Here is a 24162-nt window from a genome sequence, read left to right on the forward strand (position 1 = left end):
TACAACCCGATTTCAAATTCGACACACTATGCTATGGCAAAGGCAACCTTCTCCTGCAACCTTTAAAACTAGACTGAATTCTTGGCTACTGGAACAACAATTGTATGACAAAACAAGTCGTAATTGGCAAAAAAGTAATATAATTATAATTGTTCCGTGTATAGTTGTTCCGTGCTTCCTCCACTCCACTATATATACCCCCTCCGGTTGATTGAGGGGAGCCCTGTGCCCAGCAGCGAGACGTATATATGCTGTTTATGTATGTATTATTATAATTGTTATCGATAATAAATATTATATGTAACTATTGATAAGTTAATGGTGTGAGTAATATATAATAATATTTTGGTATATTGTTTTTTTTTTACCTATTGACATTGTTTATCTTTCTTCTTGTATTTGATTTGTAACCAAATGTTATTAATAAAGTTCTGTATTCTCTTCATTTGTAGAATGGAAAGTATAATCTTACCTCCTTCATCCATCGGTGAGCGCGGTCTAAAGCATCATGGTAGAGCTTAGTAACATCAGCAGCTCCTCTCAATCTATCCTGGAGTCTCTGAGCCCTGGATACGAGCTCTGAATGTCTGCGCTTGGCCAGGGTCGCGGCCTCGCGGACCGCGCTATCTGGTGGTGGAGTCACGTGAGATAGCCGGGATGGCAGAGATGTGCGGTACTCGTTCAGGATCGAGAGGAATTCCTGGGGAGATTGCAAAGGTTAGTTGATATTGTTGCTTAAAGTATTTTTCCAAGCCAAGACTCGACAAAAAGCAGCTTTTGTAGGTGTACCATTCAGATTAGTACCTAATAATTATTAAGGATACTTTTTTGTATGTATTACCTCATTTGCTAAGCTAAACAACCAAAGTAACTGTTTCTGTCGAGACTCATGTTTAGTGAATGTGTTTTCGCATGGATTGGAGTTTCGTTCGATTATTCGAATTCGAAATTCGAATCTTTTAATTATTACAAAAAAAGATATTAATGAGAAGGCACCCAAAGACAAAAACAACAGTTTTCTTCATCTCACCTTGCTCTCATCAACGAACTTCTGCGCGGACATGGTGATGAACCTCAAGTCGGCTTGGTGCGCAATTACGTCGGACACGAACTCCCTCACGTCCTGGCTCTGTCCTGGCAAGTTCTTCAGTTTGGACAGAGCTGACTCCTTCTCCTCAAGAGTGCGGTATGCACCCTCCATCCACGAGTTGAAGGCGTTAATTTCGTTGCTAGAAAGAGTAAGTTTATTAGAACATGGGAATTGATTACATGTTAAGTCACGCCTGTTACGCCTAACAGGGCGGACAGAGCCCCTCTAAAACGTATGCCTCGGTGGAGAAAATTATTTTTAACTATAAAGCGACAATAATACCTCGATGCCTTTTTTTCGATCGAATTCTCCTTTGACTACCCCTTCGTGGATACAAGCGGGATGCTCTATTATGACTTATTTGTATTGGACCCTTTAGAAAAACTTGCAACAACGCGCCACCGAAATTTCAACTTTCGAATTAGGAAACATAAAAAGAGAACCCAATGTCGAGACGTATGTGAGTACTTACGAGAATTTTCCGAGTTCGTCCCTGGCAGCGGCGAGTCTGCGCAGCATCTTGTCACATTTGTCTGTACACTTGTCACACCGCTGCTTCAGTTGACGGACCCCACGTTCCAGTGCTGCCACCTGTCGGAAAATATTTGTTTTAATTTTTATGAAGGCTCACGTGCAGATATCTGCACAGCCGCTTATGCCGAGTGAGGTCATATCGTCACTGAAAAGGCAAAAATACGTAAGCGCCAAAATGTAATTACAAGAAAAAGCCGTTTAAAGTAGCTTTCTCGTTTTTTTATCATAACTTTTTACCAATTTATTCAATTTAGATGACGTCAACGTAAGATTACACGGTTTTTTATTTTCTATATCTAGCAATACTCATTTTAAAATGGACTGCTATTTTAGGATATTTTGGCGCTTATGTAATTTTGCCTTTCCAGTGACGATATTATTTCTATTTTTTATCACATAAAGTTTATAAATGTTATTGAAATAGTGCATAGTCAGTGTATTTTATTGTGTGTTTGTGTATGTACTGCTGTTGATGCACCATAAAAATAAATAGTCAATCCTATGTTTTTTTTTCAATCTCAATAACGTTACATCCTGTGCAGTTCAGTAGTAGAATTCCAAATAAATTAATGTCCATGTCAAACTTGAAAGATGCATCGAGCGGTCCATGTAACTGAGAAATGCTTAGAATTGAAAAAAAAAACATTCGAAGGCGCGAATGAATAAGGTACCGATGAAGATCTCAATGTTACCTCATGAGGAGCCAGTACATCTCCTCCAGACACGAGCAGCTGCTTGGCCTGGTCTGCGCAGGACGACACCTGGCGCTGGTGGCTCTCCAGGTCATCCTTGATCAGCTAGTGGAAGAAAAAAAATTGTTAATAAAGCTGTTTTGACCAGACGGTCAAATATATCATTTTACACACACATGTGGTTTTAAAAAACTGGGCAGTCACAAATAATTCGAAGTAAGATATCCTTTTGAATTCCAATTTCGAATGCGTTATATTTTTAAAAATAATTTAATTCGTATCATGTTTTTAAATACATAAATCAAATTGTATCTTAACCTTCTTACTGCTAAAAAAGAATGTACTTCTTAAAAAAAAGCCTTGCCATAGGTGACAATAATAATATAATTCAAAAACAATACAGTACCTTCAGAATGTTGATTTGATTTCGCAGTTCATCCAGATCTTCCTTCACGGCCTCTTGGTTCGCCAGTCTCTCTTCAACCACAGCGATCCATTCCAGCAACTTGGATAACGTCTCATCACATAGCCTGTACTTCTCTTCTACTGCTTGCTACATATTTAAAAAAACAAAATTAGTCTATGCCCCCCAAAAGTGACATTACTGGGCGCATTTACAAAGCCCGGTACGAGCTGTGCATTCAATTCTACTCAGCATTTACAGCGGCTAATTCTACTTGGGTGCAGTCAGTCAGTATCATAGACGACTTTTTTAACTTTTAAACTACGAAAATAGACGTAACAGTGTTTGCAGATGCAATTTTTTACAACACAAATCAGGACATTCACAAATGTTATAAAGTCGCGTTTAGTGGATAACCAATCATGCAGTTATCGACTAAAAACCTGAAAAAGAAGCTTAATCTAGACAAGGACTACCCAACAGCGAAAAAAATCCAGAGAAACAAGACACAAAGGCAACAACAACAGACAGCCAAGTAGATAGGATGGAGATGACAACACAACAAGTCAAGAAGTTGCGTAGACACAGAACATAGATCTATAACATGCAAAGCGTGACATGCAAGCAGATATTGCGGTCGCAAACGCCACCATAGATCAAAAATGCAAAGTGTAATCTATGGTAAGTAAAATATTTTTAACCTATGCGCGACGTTTGCAAGCTAGACGTTTTGCTTATGGTATCAACATCTTCTAAATTAAAATTAATATTGGTTTTCATTATTTTAGAGTTAATTGTTAAAAGTATAATTAAAGTCAAGAATACCTTCTTGGGAATCTGAAATTTTGGAAGAATTTTTTTGTACAGTAAATGAGGTAAAGGAAATTAATTAAATAATTTTAAATTATAAAGAATTTGCAATGTAAATGTTTTTGTTTGAACTTACATAAGAACTTTGAGACCTTACTTCATTATCTTCGCTACAGACATAAGTAAATTAAAATAATAAAAAAGTAAAATAATAGAAAGAAAACATGAAATAAAATCCCAAAAAGACGAATATAAAAAAGTCGAAAAATAAATACTACCTTCCGTTTTTGTGTGTGAGGAAAATGTTTTACCATTTCATGATACTGTGAATGTTCGCGAGTGTCCGCCATACATCACAATAGCTTAGCTCATGCATTCGAAACGTGAGCGGAACCAAGGAATGAGCATGTCGACTGGACTCGACAATTCAATGGAAATATCGCACCAGCAGTCATACATTGCTGGCTTAAAATGAGGAAGCAAACAAAGGAAAGCGGGATCGGGGTCGACTGATGACGACCCGACTTAGCACAACGTGAATGGGTTATTTTGGCGAGACGGTGATGGTTCTCAATCGTCGTTAATTTATGATCCCTCACAGGCAAGCATTCACGGTTTAGCTCAAAAGGGTTCTTTAGCATCGCAGGCAACGGCTGGAAATAAAAAACAACATACATCGAGCCTTAATACAATGTGGTAGTAAGCACATTTTCGCTTACAATTGGTAACTCTCCTTTTGAAACAGGGAGGAATTCAGAAAACAGGTGCGATATAGTGTGATACTATTATATATTGTTTTCTGATTTCCTAGTCCTGGCTTTACTCACGTTTTGGCGTAGTTAGATATTAAAATCAAAAGCAAAAATCAAGTCTGAACTATACAAACAAAAAGAAACCTAATTAATCAACAACCAAAGAATAAATTGAATTAAGTAGTAACTTTATGCTATTGAATTTGAAAATATCTTCTCTAGGTGACCGCCGAAGTATATCAATGTAATCAGATACATTGTTATACTTCAATGAGGATTTTCAAAGGAAAGTAAGCAATTGTAACAGCACTGTAACCTAAACTTAAGCATCTAAAGACTCCACTAGAAACATTGATTCAAATCGTATAACTACTAAAAGCATGTCGCTTCAACCTAATAGTGAATAAGCTGACAATACTGCAAAAGAAATCAACTGTGGCTTGTGCTTTACCAACTACAATGATATTGCTAACACCTATAAAATGATGTCTTAAGTTTAAGGTAAAATGTAACTGATATGAAGGTTTTAGTGTATGCCACTTCAAACTGTGACGTCACCAATAGAGTAGCATAGAACCCGCGACACTTTGAGTTTTGTGGTGTCGTGCCATGCCATGTTCTAAGCCAAACGCTTAAGATAGATCACCTAAGAACGGAAGGAAGGTAAGCGACACCTTTATAAGCACAAATAGAGTAAAATGTTCAACACTTACCCTAGTTTCTGCTGGCAGTAAGTATCCCTTCTTATGAGCTTTAACCAAGTCAAGACTGATACTCTTGACGGGATCAATAGTCAATCTTCCTTCGACTGGATCCACGAGTTTTTGTTCTATAGCTTGAACCAATGGCCATATTTTTCCTGTCTCCGGTTCTTTGACGACAGTACTAGATGCGTCAACAATTCCTTGGCTGATCGCCTCGCCCAAATTCAGTCTCTTTCTATCAATGACACTTGTCGTAATGAACGGATCGTTCAGAGCTCCAGTAGTCGGATTGTAAATACCGAAGTTCAAAGTTTCAATCAGAGTGAAACTCTTCTTTGGTGTCATTAGGAGACCGCTTTCAATTGCCGCTGATAACGTGTGCAGCTTAGAGGTCTCAGTGTCTAATATATTGCCCTTCTCAGCGTCCATGAGACCTTTGCGGAAGGCCTCTGGAAGTTTCACTAATCTCTTCTTGAGATTATCTTTTATAAGCGCTGTATCCGCATCGATATAACCCAAAGTGGTCGCGTCTTTAATTGTTAGTACTTCTTTGGAATGTGGATCAGTAAATCTGGCGGTTGCAATATTGAGATGAGCACTTTCGATAGCTTGCTCAAACGTCAGAGGTTCGCGGACATATACAATCAAACCGTTTTCGAAGGGGAAACAGAGAGTGCGCGAACGTTGCGTATCGAAAGATCCTTTTGCATTTTTGTCGATTATACCTTCAATTATACCTAATTTTAATGGAATGTATTTGTTCTTATGAGGATCTTTAATTACAGCAGTTTCGGGGTCAATAAATTCGTATTTGATTGCTTCGTCTAACGTGAATTCTCTAAGAACCGGCTCCTTAGACGCGGCGGAGTCTGGAACGTACCGTTTGGCTACTGTTTGTGACGTAATAGGTTGAACAACGGTAACAAGGAGACCCTTGTCGAAAGCAATATCCAAGCTGTACGTTTTCTTCGCCTTAGTGTCAAGAACCCTGCCCTTGGTAACATCTACATCACCCTGTTGTATCGCAATAGGCAGTGGCTTGAATTTATTAGTGAAACTATCTTTGACGACAGTAGAATCGGGATTAAGCAGACCAATTTCAATAGCTTTGTTGAGGTCAACGAATTCATTCGAGTTAGGATCAACAATTTTGCCGTTATCGGCCCTAAATAGACCGTTCCTAATAATTTCTTCAAGACTCAGGTTCTTTTTGCTTGTAACTATGAGACCGCGATGTTTAGCATCCAGCAAGTTGATTTGATTTCCGTTTGGAAGAACATACACGCTATTATTATCACTTACAACACCGTTTTGAATCGCGTCGACAAGCTTGATATACTTGCTTGTCGGAATATGTTTGACTAACGAAGTCTCCGGATTGATAAGCTCTTCAGTAATCGCGGTTTTCAAAGATATTGCCCTTTCAGTAACAGGGTGGACGAAGGCAAGTTCAGTGATATCGTACATGTTCATAGCGAGTGTTTCGTATAAAGTAAAGCCTGCGCTTTCAATGTCGACAATGAGACCTAAGCTCATAGCTTCGGAAAGGGGAATTTGTACGTCAGAACCTGGTTCCCGGAATTTACCGCTTCTTCGATCAATAATTTCGCTGCGGCAGCATTCGGCCAATGATAAAGGTTTTTCGGATTTTTTATCGAAATAACACAAATACCTCGGACTAATAATTGACCGTCTAAGTGCTTCATGAAGCGTGATTTTGCGATTGGTAGCTGGGTCGATAATTTTACCAGTGCTATCATCGTACAAACCTTGGTGTAACGCTCTCTGTAAAGAGATGGGAGCTTTGCTATCAATAAGTAAGCCAATTTCGAATGCTTTACGTAAACTTATTTCTTCATTGTCACTGTTAATATTCCTAATCTTGCCCGACTGGTCATCGATTACTCCTGTCTCAATAGATTCTGGTAATGTGATCTTATCCCATTTACCTAGCCTATTGTCTTGAATATGAACTGAATGTGGGTCTATTAAGTTCATCTTAATAGCTTCAGCAAGTGTATATTTCTTTCCACTCTGTGGATCCATAAATAGTCCGGTGATTTCATTGTAAACGCCTTTTTCTATAGCCTCAATAAGAGACAAGGGCTTGCGAACTTCTACTAAAATGCCCCTCTCAAACGCTTCGCGGAAGTCTACCTTTTCATCTCCTAATAATATAGTGCCTGTCCTACCATCGACGATACCTTTGTCAACAGCGAATTCGAAGGGTATTACTTTCCCTCCAACGTGCACTAACGTAGACTGCGGATCTAGCATACGCTTTCTAATAGCCCTATCAGTCGGTATTTTTTCTTTGCTCTGAGGATGAGAGAATTTACCTGTCTTTGGATCGTAGAAACCTTTGAAGACTGCTTCTGGCAAGCTGAGTTTACGTTTGGCTGGGACAATAAGACCACGTTCTGAGGCGTCCGTAAAAGAAATTTTGTCACCCTGAACGGGGTCTCGAACTTTTCCTTCCTTAGAATCAATAATACCTGCCTTAATAGCTTCAGCGAGAGTGATAATTTCCCCTGTGATTGAGTTCCTAACTGACAACGCTTCAGGATTGATATTTCCTACTCTGATAGCTTCTTCTAAGGTCATAGTAATATTGTTAATGGTTAACAAGCCAGTTTCCGGGTCATACACACCCTGTACTAAGCCTTCTTGCAACGTCCACGGTTTCTTGTCACTGAGTAAGTAGCCCTTCTCACTAGCTTCTTTCAAATTGCAAACGGGAGATGTTAAAATACCTTTCTCTGAGTCTAAGAGCCCTGATTTGACAGCTTGATCAAAAGGTACTACGGCATCAGATTTCTCGTCTTTAATCTTTACGTCAGATGGATCTACTAATTTATCTTTGATTGCTTTACTGAGAGTTATAGTTTCTCCTGTTTTGGGGTTCAAAATTTTGCAAGTGTCAGGGGAGTAGTAACCTAATTCAATTACATCGAATAAGGTGAATTTTACGTCTTTAGTCGCAACTAATCCCTTCTTTAACGCGTCATCTAATGGAATGTCTTTGCCAGTCTTTTTGTCCTTAACTTTACCGGTTTCGGGATTAATTAGTTTAGTGTCTAGAGCTTCCGATAACGGCACGAATTTTTCTAATGCAGTATCCTTGATTTCGGAGATAGTTGGATGAACGATATTCCTGTCTACCGCGTCTCCTACAGAAACTAATTGGTCAGATACCTCATCCTTTATCTTTCCTGTCTTGGGTTCATACATATCGTTCTTAATTACTGCCGCAATCGAGATGGGACGTCTCGTAACGGTGATTAGCCCGCGTTGAATAGCAACCGATAATTCTATTATTTCCCTAGTTTCAACAATTGTTATGACGCCTTCATGAATTTCTACGATACCACGTTCATTAGCGTCCGACAAAGGAATACTTTCATTGGTACGAGGTACTTTGATCAACAAGGATTCTGTATCGACTAAGCCTTTCTCAACAGCTGTTCCTATTGGCACTAGTTCACCAGTATTAACGTCTTTAATTTCACCTGTCTTTGGATTGTACAAGCCCTGTTCAAGAGCAGACTCGATAGAAACTTGTTCAGTAATAGAGACATCTTCAGGTTGCTCTACTATCCAACCTAACTGCACGCATTCTATGAAAGGTACGCGTTTGCCGGTTTTTGGGTTAACCATGTGTCCCGTAGTTTTGTCAATTATAGGCCGTGCAATGGCTTCATCGAACGTTATGTAGTTGTGTGACATTGAACCTAGGTCCTTGACTAAAATGAACTGTGGATCAAAGATCTGAAGGCCATAAACAAGTTCTTCGAATGTGATTTTAGCACCAGTTTCCGGGTTTAAGAATGTCTGTTTTTCAATATCATATATTCCCATTTCAGCCAGCTCTTCAGTGGTAAGTTTTTGGGAGATGGCAATTGAATATTTCGGTTTTGATTCTCTTACAATGACTAAGTTCTTAGACACAACATCAACGGGTGTGAATCTACTAATTTGCTCCTGTTCTAATGAGTCCTGAACCGTTAAGGGAGATTCGATGCCATTAATGACAATCCTACAAACCTTAGGTTCAATTTTTCCTTGAGTGATTGCTTCTATCAGAGGAACGTTTTCGTACATTACTTGAACCGGCTCAGATTTTAATTTTGTTACGTTTTGTTCAGTAATCTCATCGATAACTCTCAAAGGCTGACGTTCAGCATCAAGAAGCATGGCGGAAATCGTTTTACCATCAGCACCGGTAGGTGTATCTTTAGGTGAAACGACGTCGAATACCTTGCTTTCAACTATTGTTGTGGTGCTCTCAGTAACTACAGGCTTATGTTGTGTAATTTCTGTGATTACCACTTCGCCATGACGCGTAATCGTAGTTGTTGAAGTCTGAGGCAAGACCTCCTTAGAGGACTGAACTTTGACGACCTCCTCAAACTTTTTGTAAGTTTTAGGATCGACAAGGCCACGATCTCGTGCTTTATCCAATGGCACTTTTTCACCTGTCTTTGGATCAACAACTACAGCATTCTTGACAATCTCAATTACTTTGGATGCAGCTAAAATCGGGGCGCCAACCACAGCCACCAGTCCAAATTTAGCTGCATCAGCAAAGCTTATCTTTTTGCCAGATTTGTCTTTGACTAGACCGGTCTTTTTGTCAACAACACCTTTGGCCATTGCTTCCTTTAGAGTTAGCTGTTTGCCAGATTTAGGGTCTGTTACTTTTACAGTGTCAGATGGCAATATTCCTTTATCTACCGCTTCGAGAAGATCTCCAGAAACTCCGGTGGTAGATGATATAACAACAGATGTTTCAGGATCGTAAATCACTCCAGGTGCTACTTCAAGTGGTTGAATGGTTTCTACCTTCATTTCACTTGCCTCAGGCGATTTTTGTTTAGGAGCAATGGCATCTTTACCTGGTTTAGGTTTGTCTTTTTCCGAGACTGGTTCTGTAGGTAAATTATTATCCTTGTCAGAGGGAAATAATTTATCTTTTGTGCTGGGCTCAACCAGTGCCTTATCGACCTGATCAGGAGAATCAGCAAACTCTACTGTATAACTTTCTACTGTAGTCTCACTGGAATCATAAGGGCCACTAACTTCTTCAGTGACCATATGATAAGATTTAGACTCATTCTGTGTTATTTCAACAGTGGTTACTTTAGAAGTCTTAGTAACTACTGTGCTTGAGTGCTCAGTAATGAAATCACTAGGCTCAGATTTAGACACAATCGTTTTAACGATTGTCGTAACTTCTTCGCCTTCTGGTGTTGTATGGTGGTATTCTTCAATGATCGGTTGTCCTTCTTGTACTTTAGAGTCAACATCAAGAATTGGGCTTGGCTCCTTTTCTGAAGATTTTACAGTTTTAGGTTTATCTTTATGTTCAGGCTCTGAACCTTCTTCAGTAACAATATACTCAGTAGTCCCAGAGTGAGACGTTGTTGTAGTTGTAGTAACAACTGTGCTTGTTTGCTGCGTTACATATTCAGCGGGTTCTGATTTTGTTACCGTAGTCTTAATAATAGTTATTTCTCCACCATCAGGTGTAGTTTCCCTGTACTCTTCAATTATTGGTTTACCTTCAACAATTTCTTCCTGTCGGAGTCCCTTGTCTTTAGGTTTAGTCTCAGTCACATCAGATCTACTTTTACTAGGTGAAGTACGTTTTGGTACCTGAGGTGTGACAGTTTCAGTGACAATAGTTTTCGTTTCAGTCACAACTGTTGTATCATCGTGTGGCTTCTTAGGTTCATCAACAGAAGCTTGTTTAGGTATTTCAGGTGATTTAGATTTAGCTCTTTTATCCGAATCTTTAGGACTCTTTTCTTTACCTGTTTCCTTGGGTGACTTTTCTTTTTCCGCGACTTTAGGTGCTGCTTCAACAGGCTTCTTCTCCTTAGGAAGTTCCTGTTTAGCTGGCTCAGCCTTTTCGGGTGATTTTGATTTATCCTTTTCCGTAAGAATAGTTTTCGAAACAACAGTTTGAGTGACAGTTGTGCTTTCTGAAGGTTTCGAATGTACTTCTTTAGCTTCCTCTTGAAGCCTATCTACAACTTTCTGTGGTTTTTCGGTCCTCTTGGGAGGTACAGGAGGAGCGTCTGGTACTTTTGGTGACTTTGATTCTTGGATTTCGATGGTTTCATATTTAACAGGTTTGTCTATAGGAGCGAATTGGCTTGTTGTTTCAGTGGGCTGTTGATCCTTCGACTTCATTATTTTACTAGTCACTGATTTTACTCCTTGAACGGCAGCAACTCCAGCTAGAACAGGAGCTGCAACGATAGCTATCAGTCCCATTTTGGCAGCATTCTTGATGTCAACCGACTTACCTGTCTTCGGTTCCTTAAGTTTTCCAGTCTTATTATCAATCAGACCTGTCTGTACAGCCTCTCTCAATGTAACTGGTTTACCAGCTTCAACGTTGTAAATTACTGAATCAGGATTTATAACATTCTTTTCTAGAGCTTCCTTGAGAGTAAGCACTTTGTTGGGTGATTTTGGATCTCTAAACTTTTGAGTTTTCTCATCGAATAAAAGATCAAACGCTTCGTTCAGGTCGAGCATATCAGTGTCTTTTTTGACAGGTGAAGTTTTAGCAGTTTCTTTTGGCACTTCAGTGTTCAACACTCCTGTGCTAACGGCTTCAGAAATCGTTATAGTTTCTCCTGTGCTAGGATGTGTGAATGTGCCTTCTTCAATATTGATGTAGCCAAGATTAAGAGCATCTTCGAAACTGATATTAGTTTCGCTAGTCATAAACTGTTCCTTACTAGTTTGCTCATCTCTAACGATACCCTTCTGCCTGGCTTCATCAATAGAAATAATCTCACCTGTTTTCGTGTTTTGCACTTCGCTTGCGCTTACTAGAACGTAATCAGCTAGTAATTCAATCATTTTTGTAGTTATAGTATGTTGAGATGTATACGTTTCCGTTGTAGTAGTGACAACACCAATAGCTTGCATTATTTCAGAATTTGGTTTCACTGCTAGAAGACCTTGCTCCATAGCTTTATCAAGGGGAACTACCTCCTTCGTTTTTGGATCAGTGAAAGTACCCTCTTTAAGATTGACAGCACCTTTGTCAAGTGCCTCCTCTAAAGTTATCGTCTCCGTTGATTGTGGGTAAGGAATAGCCATTATCAGATCTTTGTCAACTGCGTCTTTTACAGGGATTACTTCTCCTGTTAATGGGTGTTTAATGTCACCTGTAGTCGGATTAATGACCTTGCGCTTGATAGCCACAGCCAAAGTCATCGCCGCGGGTGGAATATCTTCAGGCGATTTGACAGTTTTTGGTTCAGGGAATATTTGTGCGTTAACAGCAGTAATTAGATCTAGAGGGCCATCGCTAGTTTTGATGACGTTCTTTTCATTGTCAAGAATATCTCTTTCAATTGCTTCAGCAAGAGTAACGGTTTTACCTGGCGCAATAGTAATAGTAGATAACGGGTCTACTATATCGCAAATAATGGCTTCTCTGATAGTTAATAAACTACCGGATTCAGGATGAATTACTTTTCCTGTGACTGGATCTAGGAGTCCTTGCTCCAGGACTTCTGGAACGGACAGAGCTTTAGCTAAAGGAATCAGTACTTCGTCCTGGCCTTCACTATCTAAAATGCCCCTGTTTATCGCTTCTTTAATGCTAATTATATCCCCGTGGATTGGATCTACGAGTTTACCCTTATTTTCGTCTACTAACCCTTTCTCGATCGCTTGTTCAAGAGTAATAGGCTCTCCGTTTTTGTTTTTGTAAACTTTGACTGCTTCTAAGATTTTAGCTGTTTCCTTATCAATCAAACCTTTCTCAATCGCTTCAAGAGGAAGAACGACGCGTTTTCTTAGTTTCTGAAGAACGACCGGTTTACTTTCAAGAACTTGAGTTTCTATTACTCGTTCCGTTGCTTTATGTACTTTGTATTTTGGTTCAGTATTAATTCGAGTTTTTGTTATTTGAACAACCTCTCGTGGAGGCGATTTTAACTTCTCAACGGGAATCACTTTCCTATTATCAGTTGAAAGACTGTTTTGAATTGATTCAACAGTAATAAAACCTTCTGATACCGCGGCTCCTATTGAAACGGGTTTGGTTACTTGAGAAATAGTAACTGTGCTAGTACCGGGCTTAGATTTTTCTTGTGAGTCAGTTTCTGGTGTCCTATCCCTGATTGATTCCTCGTATTGTCTGAACGTAGTGGGATCTACAAGACCGCGTTCATAAGCTACTTCCATAGGCAATTTCTCACCCGTTTTCGGGTCTACAATCATGGTGCTTCTAACTATTTGGATCACTTTAGATGCGGCAACTAATGGAGCTCCTACCACCGCTACTAATCCTATCTTAGCCGCATCAGCGAGACTTATTTTCTTTCCGGACTTGTCTACGTAATCACCGGTTCGCTTATCAACAATCCCTTTATTTAAAGCTTGTTGTAGACTAATTTGTTTGCCTGTTTTTGGTTCGATAACTTTGACAGTGTCAGACGGAACAACGCCACGTTTTACTGCTTCTATAATATTCTCAGATGATCCCGAGTTTGTGGAGATGACTAGCGCTGTAGCGGGATCGTAAATAACACCTTGTGCTACTTGTACGGGTTCCAATACAGATTGTTCCTCAGAAACAGCTTCATGAGGCGCTTGAATTTCTGAGATTTCCATCTTATCAGGCATACCAGCGACTGAAGTGATAGTTATTATCTTTTGGGAAGACGACAATGTTGTTAACTGCAAAAATATAACGTAGCTACGTTCGATCGCTTCTTTCATTGTGATAGCGCCTTTGGGATGTTTGTAGTGACCGGTGTTATCAATTATGCGAGATTCTAAAGCCTTGTTAAGAGGAATTTCTTTCTTAGTCTTCGGATCGACTACCGTAGCCGAGTCTGGGTTGATAATATTCAGTTTTATGGCTTCTTCGAGATCTAGAACCCTATCAGTGCCGGGAATTATAAACACGCCTGTAACGGGGTCGAACAGCTTTTGCTGAATGGCTTCTTTAAGAGTCCAGCCTCCGCGTGGTAGCTCAATAGTATTCTTCTTTATAGTCATAGAAGTGACTGACGGCTCTGTCACAATTGATTTAGATGTGACCGTTCTAATTTCTTTCATCAAGCCTTCACGCGGTTGACTTATCTCACGAATTGTATGATCAGGGCTTTTAACCGTTTCAGGTCTATTATCATATTGGACTTTGCTTTCGGGACTGGGCGGAAGATCTTTAATGAAAGACTTTTTAGTGATTTTAAGCTCAACTACTTGACCTGGAACTAAATCTTTCTTCGTAACGCGATCTGAAATATGTACGACTCTAGGTTCGTTCTTTTCTACACCTAACAAGCCTTCGTCTAAAGCTTGTTGGATCGGGAACACGGTTCCTGTAGTCGGGTCCGTGAATGTTTGGGTGGTTTCGTCGATTAATCCACGCTTTACTGCCTCAGCGAAAGTAATGATAGTCTCAGATCTCTGAGACGCATTTGTATTAGACACTGTCACGTACCGTTTAACTGTTTTCGTAACAGTTTGTAACGTGAGGGTGATGTTAAGTAGGGAATTCAACAACGCGGCACCTTCAGGCGTAATCATATTGATTTCAACAGCCTTATTGAACGGAATGGGCTTTTTAGTTTGGGCGTCGAGTAAATGACCGGTTTTGGGATCTAATACATTCTTGAATACTGCATCTAATACGCTCAATTCTTTACCATTTTCGTAAATTCCAATCTTACGATTGAACATTTCTAAAACTTCGGCACGGACAATTGACACTTTTGTGCAGTCCTCTAAAAATACAAAATCGCCGCTTTCGGATTTCAAAAAGGTTTCACCGTTCACGTATTTAAGATTACCTCGGCTCATAGCTACATTGAACGAAACGAATTCGCCTGTTTTCGGGTCTCGGAAGCCATCGATATCGAAAATGGACCTTTGAGATACTGAAGTAATAAGACCGCGGTCTACTGCTTCAGGAATTGTACAAATTTCACCCGTAAGATTGTCTCTGAATTTGTTGTCATCAGGTAAGATGATCCTAGCACCTAATGCCTCGGACAGAGTAAGAAGTTGACCGGTTGTGGTATCACTAACGCATTTAATGTTATCACTGTCTAAAACTCCAACCGAAATCGATTCTAGGATATTTAACGGCGCCCTACTAGTTGGCGATAAAATCTTACCGTCATTAGTCATGAGATTGTTGTCACAAACATCTTTTAACGTCATCGGTTTACAAATGAAACGTTTACTTGCCGCGTCTTTGAACGACATTTTTTCTTTAGTAACATTGTGTACGTATTTCGAATGTTTAGTATTTATAATGCCTTTTTCTATAGCTTGAGCAAGCGTAATTTTGGTGTCATTTTTAGGGTCCACAACCTCACGAATGTCAGGGTTGATGAGTTCGTTTTTGATTGCAACATCTAATTGAAATCTGTCGCCAGAATTTCTGTCCAGAATCCAACCAGTATTATCTACTAGGTCTTGACTTATTGCGTCTGATAAAGACAAAGCACTCGATTTGATTTTGATAATCTCATTGTAGATTAGGTAACCCCTTTGGTACGCTTCTGAGATGGAGATGTAGGTTCCATTGGGCAGTTTGTAGAGACCTCTCTGTAAGTCAACTTGACCGCGATTTAGGGCGTCTGAGATGCTCATTCCTTGTCCAGGTTTCTCATGTTCAACAGTTACCTTGATTCTCTTCTCTGCTGGGTCCGTCATTCCTTGCTCGGCATCGTAAAGTTCTCTCTGAATAGCTTCAAGTAGCGTCACTTCGTTTCCATCTTCTGTGACTCCACAGGGTCCTGTAAGTCTTGCAGCTAACTTCGGGTCAATGAGACCTTCTTTCGCTGCTTGTTCTAATGTCATAGTTTGTCTTGTTTCCGGGGAAGATAGCAGTCTTCCTGTTCTCACATCCAGTATTCTCATACTTATTGCTTGACCTACTGTCAAGATTTCTTTAGTCTCGGGATGGACTATACCTCTGGATTCAATAATGTTGGGTCCTTCGTACATTTTGTGGACGCGCTTAAGGTTCCTGAGGTCAGGTCTGTCGTCTTCGCCGAGGACGGTTTTTGTGGCATAGTTAGGGGAACCTAGTTTGCCATTGGCCATTGATTTTATGGGCGAGTGGCCATCTAGCTCGGTCGAGTGCGACGTTCTGACGTATCTGTTTTGGCGGGAAATAATTATATTTGAATAGATTTTTTTAATTAAAAATTAATGAAGAAATGTCTATAAATGCATATATTAATTTCTTTAAGTCAAAAAGAACTTACTTCTCAGAGGTATAGTGCGTAGTATAAGTCTCCGTGGTAGTCGCCAGGTCTTGCATATTGAATTCTTGGCGGAACGAGCGGGCTGAGCGCGGCGCCATAGCCTCGACAAGGCGCTGGAATTAAAAAAGCAAAAATAAATTATAGAAGCGAAAATTATGCACAGCAGTGGCAACTAAAATATTTTTGCGACCATAGCAAAAATCCTGTGCCATGAGTTTCAAATTCAGACTATTAAAAGGTTTTCGACCTCTGCCGTAACTTTTTTACGTTTCATCCATTTCATCCACGAGCCACTACGGCAGATACAGTCAGCATTAAAAATAAAATTAACACAACACGCTTTGAAATACCTATAGGGTTTGAAAATGTAGCTGCCACATGCATAGATACAGTTAGGTATATAACTTATATGTTAGCGTAAATAATATACAACAGTTTTTACGACAATAGGTAGGTAATTTCTTAACATAACATACCATAAAATTCGTCTCATCGTTAGGCGTTTTTATGCCTATTTTCTTCAGTAATTAAGTATTACATTCCTTATTAGATAATCGATCCATAAGTAAACTTCGTCTATCCGAAATTAATACGAAGTACCTATTAGGAAGTATGTTCATCGACTTTTGCCCTTGACTGTTCGTGATAAATTAGATACGTTAAATGCTTTCATTTCGTATGAATGCTTGCGTGTCACAATTGCATGAATTATTTAAAATACCTACTTTTCTCTATACATATTCACGCAAACAGACACAATAATATTATTTCACAGACAACCCCACCCTGTCCCATTTTTTTGGGTTCTTTATAGGGATCGGGGTCACATGTTCGCAGAAGGAATTAAGTTATTTAAACAACATACTGTAAATAATGTAAATATAATGTTCGTCTAAAACTACTGTTAGTGTAGGTTGCTAATTTCTAAATTCGCATCCTATTATAACAGAAAAAAAAACAAATTAGGTTATCCAAAATACCAACCCGGCATTCGTACGCGAAATCATATTCGTACTCCTCCATTATAAAGTCTATATCACAACACTTCAGTCTATTTATCACGTTCACTTATCACTGACATTTTTCATACAAATCTACTCATCACACATCACAAAATTGTACATAATTATTGTTAAAAACTTTAAAATATAACCTAAAACAATGCAACATTAAAACACCTAATGAATAAAAACAAAAATAATCCACGGGTGTTTGTTATTTTTTAATAAATTACTTAAAAAGAAAACGTTTGAATAAAGAATACAGCTGACCGCGAGCCGGACTGGCTGAAAACTGAATGAAAGCCAGAAAACCGTAAATCGAAAAAAATAGAAGCTAAAATTAAATCATTTCGTAATTTGTTTCCGTTGGGTCTAGACGTTTGCATTATGAAGGCATCTAGTTACGTATTCCTCTAATTAAAGGAGTTACATTGGTATAAAATAGGTTAATCGTAAAACAGCTGTTCGCATTTGAGGTTAGGAAAGTGACTGGGCCGATTCGATTCGATAGCGAAAATTTTCAGAAATCAGTTGCGCGCGCATCCCTGTGCGCCGGTGCGGTCTTGACACTTTGACACGATTTTTTTCGGGGCGCAATGACCTGTTGTTATTCTGCCAAGGATTTTCGTGATGTAACGTTTGTAATCATTAGGCGGTCTTACGATAATGATCTAAGGTTTTATGTAGGTATGTGATGCAATGCTAAAGAAAATATGGATATGCGTAAGTCATTTGTTCTCGAAAGTTCAAAGTATTTAGTTGGTAAGGGTTCTTTACCTTTCTATGAGACATCTAATTTGTTCGCTTCAAAATTATAGGCCATCTAAGATCATCATCCATTATACATAGGATACATTATCATTTTCCTAGTATTATCCCGTTTTCACAGGGTCCGCTTACCTAACCTGAAAATTTGACAGACCTTTCTGTCTGACCTTCCAACCCACGAAGGGAATACCAGTCCAATACAGGTTAGATCATATATCTTCGAAAGTTATTTATCGGGAACATAGGTAAATTACTGATAAGGCTAGTAACCTTATGGTTTATTACTTGTGACCCTAATGGGGTGGGCAGAGTCACAAGTATCGCTCTTAAGACGTTCGTAAGAGCGTGACTTTATATAATATAATGTATTTAATTAGTATTACTTCAGCCTTTAGCGTGCTTTACTCCATTTAGTGTGATCTATCAAGACAGAAAAGTAAGGGCTCACTACCTACTAACGTTTCTATTGACGGAAGACTTTTGTGGCGCTCATCAATCTTACTAACGACTTCAGCGAACTAGAGTTGCCTATCGACAGACTATCGATACTCTTAACTATCGACAGTGTCAATGATATCGATATCTATAAGGATCCATAAATTGCTATGGCTGTCCATAACAGCGATGTCGGTTGATCGCAGGTTGCCTAGATAGCAATCTTAATCTTATCTTATTTAGCCTATTCGATCCCACTGCTGAGCAAAGGCCTCCCCTTTATTTTTCCACTGCTCTCGCCTTTGCGCGATCTCCGGCCAATCCTTCCGATAAGCATTGAGGTCGTCACACCATCTTTTACGCGGTCTTCCTCGACTTCTATGCCCGCCCTGAGGTATCCAGTGAGTAACGACCCGTGCCCATCGCTCCGGGCAATATGAACACTATATCGCAAAATGACTAGATAGGCAGTAGCTTCTGTAAAAAACCGGACCTGTCAAATCTTGAGATTACGTAAGTGGATCTCGTAAAAATGGGATGGGATAACGTTAGGGTGATGAGTACACTATGGTTGCTATAAATAGTACTACTTAACGCGTGACGATATAATCGATATCCTTAATAGTTCAACATTCTAGATTAAGTAAATTAAATTCATCTTTTTTGGGGTTATGTATGCGTTTTTAAAATAAAATACCAGATAATATTTTGAATTTGTCAGAAAATAAATTTAAAGCTCATGTGAAGCTTACTTTATGTGAAAAAACTTATTATAAGATTAATGATTACCTAAATTATAAAAATGTCCGGTATTAAATGTGTTCCTCTAGTTATTAAATAACTTGTAATGTTACTCTCATTGATTTAAAAGATGTGTTGCTGTTGCAATTTCTTGTCATTTCTTCTCCTCAGCCATAACACCTTGCGAAATGACGTTAATTGAAAAATGTTACATTGATCTTCAACAAGTTTATCCATGATAATTACGTTGAATAAATGATTCTAATTTCTAAGTTTTTAAGATCTACTATCGATATGCCAATAATCGATTGTTGTGGACCACTACACCGAACTATTTCTGAACTCAAATCTACAAAGCTTGCTACTAACGGTTGAAATAACTATGAACTTAAAATACATTATGATAAAAGTAGATTTTCTTTCTAGGGTGGGCAAATTGCGTAATGGTTATTTAATATACGATTTTATCACAACGTTATAAGAAGTACCTACTAATTTAGTATGTGACTTTGGGCGATATGTGCGGAGGTTTTTTTTATGCAGAGGCTTTTCTTGCAGCTTATTTTCCCCGGCTATACAGGTGTGAGAAGCTATGCAAAAAATGACGATTAAAAGTGTAAGTATGTTACCTACTGAATAAAGAATTTTCTACGTTTTGGCGGCAAATCCACAAAAAGTCACGTCAAAAAAAGTAGGTGACTGTCTGCACTTTAGACAGCTGATGAATTTATTCAGTAATTTATTTAAGATTTAAATTTACGAGGTCAAAAAACTCACACACGTTACTCTCTTCTAACAAGCAAATCTAAAAAGAAAAAAGTTGTATTTTTATGATATTTATATCAACATCGTGACTACATTACTACCATGTCTTTGTCATCCATATAAATAGAAGTATCAATAACATATATACATAACTTCACACTTATTTTCCACTGGGCTGAGCGGAAACTACGGTTTTGCATTTGCTTCGAACTTGTATCTTGATACTTTCTTCCTTCCTATATATTCAATAATCAATGACACAATGTGATCCCTATTTATTCTGTCTTTTTTACAGTAAAAACTTCATGTTACTTCAAATTTAAACAATAAACAAGATAAATAAAACTGAAAGAACAGAGCACAGATATTCTCATATAACAAATTACCAACATACGGGCGCAACCGCAACACAAGATGGATGAAACGAAATTTATCACGTTGAAACGTTATGCAATAACGTATTTGTCACTCATACGAATAACGAATGTGCTAATGGATCGCATGAACCAAACTATACCTACTGTTAAATAAAATAACTTAATATTTTTTTCAAAAGCATTTGAATGGGTTATCGTACTTGTAACTTAATAAATACTATGGTTGTGAAAAGCGTTTATGTGCTGCGCTATTTTAATTGTTAAGTGATTAAAAGAAAATCAAACGGAACATGGATTTAAAAGTAAAAAAACTGATTAATTATGCTATCGTTTGAGTAGAAAGTACCACAAGGTTCTATTTTAGGTCCTCTTTGCCTACTTATTTACATGCCTGCTATATCTTCTAGTTTTTTCTGACATCTTCGCAACAAAACAAACCACGAAAATGATCTAATTTCCACAACTTTAAAAAAAAATATTACGTAACTTTTGGCTTCAGATTCAGATTTGGCTGTAAATCATCTTATTGGGTCATCACCCCAAAATATACATGTAAATCTTCTTAAACGATTAGTTAGGATGTGAATTTTTAATTTTCAGATTCTGGTATAAGAAGAATTGATTAAGTTTTATTGCAAGCATTTTAAAATAACAGTCCATTTTAAATTCACTGAGATGGCTTGCAATGCCGCTAGATACCGAATATTAAACTGTGTAACAAGCATGACTTTGAACAGTATCATCAAAAGCAATAAAAATCGTATCTGTGTGGAACGTTATACTGTTTAATTGGTTGTTGTGAAATTATTTCGGGTTTGGACCAAAAACCCCACGATCGTCTATAATTATATTTAGTTCGTGAGTTTCTGCTACTTACATAAAAATAATTATAGAAGCATTGCTAATTTATTACTATTTGTCATTATTAGCTGATACAAACGACAGATCGAGCGATGTGGACGAGAAATCCGAACAAGGCAGACCCTACCATCAAATGGGAATAATTAATGCCAAGGAGAGAGAACTGGTACAAAAGACAAAAATAAAATGAACTCGTGAAAGTCACGAAAAAGGTGAGAAATCCCACTCGAGTATAGCCAATGTGGCTATAATATTCCCTTCAACCACGTAATAAAGTTTACCACCCGCATTAAATTACCATTAGGTACTATCACGCGCTACTATCTCACAAGTTTCCAAACACAGCAAAATAATTTAAAATTCAAGTTCAAAATGCAAATAGCAAACAACCTTGTCTGAACCTTATACGGAGTTAAAAACTCGTCACGCCGTTGAAATGTTGCCACGTTCATGACTAGTTTGTTTTGGCAATGATCATTTACTAAACATCCTAGTGCAATGATGATTAACTTGACTGTAACCTTAGTAGTTTATGTATATCGTGAGAAATAATTCGAAGCAAAATTAACGCTCCTTGATGACATAGTCAAGTGGTAAATATTTGAAGAGCGTAAAAGTTAAAAATCCCGTGTATTACAAGCTTATAATCTAGCCTATTTGATCCTATGACTGAGCAAAGGCATCCCCTTGATCCTACCGCTTTTATTTTTAACATAAAAAATAAAAAGTTAGATGACTAAGTCTACGCAAAAAATTTTGATAAATAGACCTAGATAAGTGTACAGTGAGATATAAACTCATATTATAAAGATGATGTAACACAACAAAAACCCATGCACATAATGTTTGTAAACAAGGCAAAAACTATGATGCCAAGTCAAAAATCACTCACGGTTCTACATAAGAAGCTAAAATAATCCATTTTCTAATCGTGCAACACTGTTATCAATTCAACATTTGCAACTTCGCTAAAGTTTTATCTCTTTCTTTCATTCATTGTCTATTACAAGATAGAGTGGAATCACTATATTTCAGCACAAATTGACTTCAGTTCACTCAGTTCGATATATACGAGAAGTAAAAGAAGGATATACTGAAACTGAAGAGGAGTACGCATGAAAGTCATCTCGTAAGAACAACAATAATAAATTAGAGAAAATACTAATGACTTTAAACATGAAAGAAATAAGGTTAACAATAAGAAAAATCTTTCTTTCCCAACAGCAAATTATTGACGCTACAAGTTTTCAGAAACACAAAGATACTAATACAGTTAAGGAAATAATAAACCATCCTAATGCTAAAGAAGATAAGGTTAATAATGTCATGAAAGGTGATCTTGAAACGGTAAAAGTTTGTGGTTGTATAAATAGGTTTGTTGGCACAGAACTCGCGCCCATTCTATAGAGTGGCGCTTGCCAAATCACGCAGTGAAAATGAAGCATTTTGATGAGTGATTCTTTTTCAAACAAATATAGACAAGAAACATTTAGAAAACCCAAAACATTTGAGGGTAAAAAGTACTGCCAAAAGTGAATTTCTTGAAAGATTTACATTCATGTTTACGATACAATAAATTATTCGCTACAAATCTCTGAATTAATTTACTCGTGAGTAAGAAGCTTGTCAGATAACTTTCATGAATTCCAATCCAACTGATTGTTGACATTTTTTCGCTTGTTATATAAATCATTAAAAATTACTTTTCGGACAATCAGGTGATTCAACCCTGCCCTGTAACGCCCTTACCAAATAAATGACAGTCTCACAAAGTGATTTCGTCAATGTCCCCATCGAGACTCGAACCCGGGGGTTAAAAAGGCCACATCGAGGCAATTCATCTATAAAATCAAAATTGCTATTTGCCATTTATTTTCATTGCGCACTTACTTTATATGCGCAAATGTCAAATCGTGCGCCTAACGCTCTAACCACTAGACCACGGAAGCTGTTAAAAAGTAAGCTGATTCCGTGCTTCGGAAAGCACATTAAGCAGTTGGTCCCGGCTATTAGCCGTAAAAACACCTCCACTAACCGCAATGGAGCAGCGTGGTGGACTATGCTCCTTACCCCCTCCGGTCGATTGAAGGGAGGCCTGTCCAGCAGTGGACCTTATATAGGTTGTTTATGTTGATGTGTCTCATTTACATCCTTGATGGAATAGCAAATACCAAGTCGTGATCTTATAATTTTTTGCTCAAATAATGCTTACTTATATATTATTGACATTTCGAATAATTATACATGTTGTACGGTCTTCAACCGAACATAATTTGCTAACGTTGCGCCCTGCTTTTCGTAGCGATGCGCAGTCGATTATATTAGTGAGTCAGTGTGAAACGGTCACTCAACGTAAACGATACGTACTAGCCACGAGCGCTAATAAAGACGTAATAAACAATTTAACCTACTTAACGAATCTTTGAGTTAACGATCAACTCCCACAACTACAACTGAAGATGGAGCGCTGAAGCCGGAACCCAGCTTTGGCCCTTACATCGTATGGTCTTTCGAGCCGGATACACATATAGATATAAATATAGAGGGCGTTGTACAGCTTTAACGTGACAATTACCTATTTTCTCATTACTCGGGTACATAATTATTCCAAAATACAATGTAATGGCAAAAACATATATAAAAATAATTGTTGTTTGATAGTTGGATCACATTATGTATAGAATGAGCAGCTCGGTGGCGCAGCGGTTAACGCGCTCGGTCTGCGATTGTTGAAGTAAAGCAACTTTCGCAAAGGCCGGTCATAGGATGGGTGACCATAAAAAAAAAATTTTCATCTCGAGCTCCTCCATGCTTCGGAAGGCATGTTAAGCCGTTGGTCCCGGCTGCATTAGCAGTCGTTAATAACCATCAATCCGCACTGGGCCCGCGTGATGGTTTAAGGCCCGATCTCCCTATCCATCCATAGGGAAGGCCTGTGCCCCAGCAGTGGGGACGTTAATGGGCTGATGAT

The 24162-nt window shown here is 38.3% G+C and overlaps 1 protein-coding gene across 19 annotated transcripts in view; it reads right to left on the bottom strand.

Annotated features, from left to right (window-relative positions):
- Positions 1–24162, bottom strand: part of LOC126376453 (microtubule-actin cross-linking factor 1) — a 278361-nt gene that overhangs the window by 68612 nt on the left and 185587 nt on the right. For 16 of the 19 annotated variants that reach the window (XM_050023773.1, XM_050023772.1, XM_050023782.1 and 13 more), the window contains 7 exons: positions 16244–16356; positions 4995–16134; positions 2723–2869; positions 2317–2421; positions 1563–1681; positions 1031–1229; positions 473–700 (listed from right to left, as the gene is read on the bottom strand). In XM_050023773.1, the coding sequence (XP_049879730.1) occupies positions 473–700; positions 1031–1229; positions 1563–1681; positions 2317–2421; positions 2723–2869; positions 4995–16134; positions 16244–16356 (12051 nt within the window). Of the gene's footprint in view, positions 1–472; positions 701–1030; positions 1230–1562; positions 1682–2316; positions 2422–2722; positions 2870–4994; positions 16135–16243; positions 16357–17227; positions 17397–24162 lie in introns of those variants that run through there. The other 3 variants (XM_050023781.1, XM_050023780.1, XM_050023779.1) reach the window with 2 other exon arrangements.

The sequence above is a fragment of the Pectinophora gossypiella genome, chromosome 21 (genome assembly GCF_024362695.1).
Source record: "Pectinophora gossypiella chromosome 21, ilPecGoss1.1, whole genome shotgun sequence".
NCBI classification, from domain to species: Eukaryota; Metazoa; Arthropoda; class Insecta; order Lepidoptera; family Gelechiidae; genus Pectinophora; species Pectinophora gossypiella.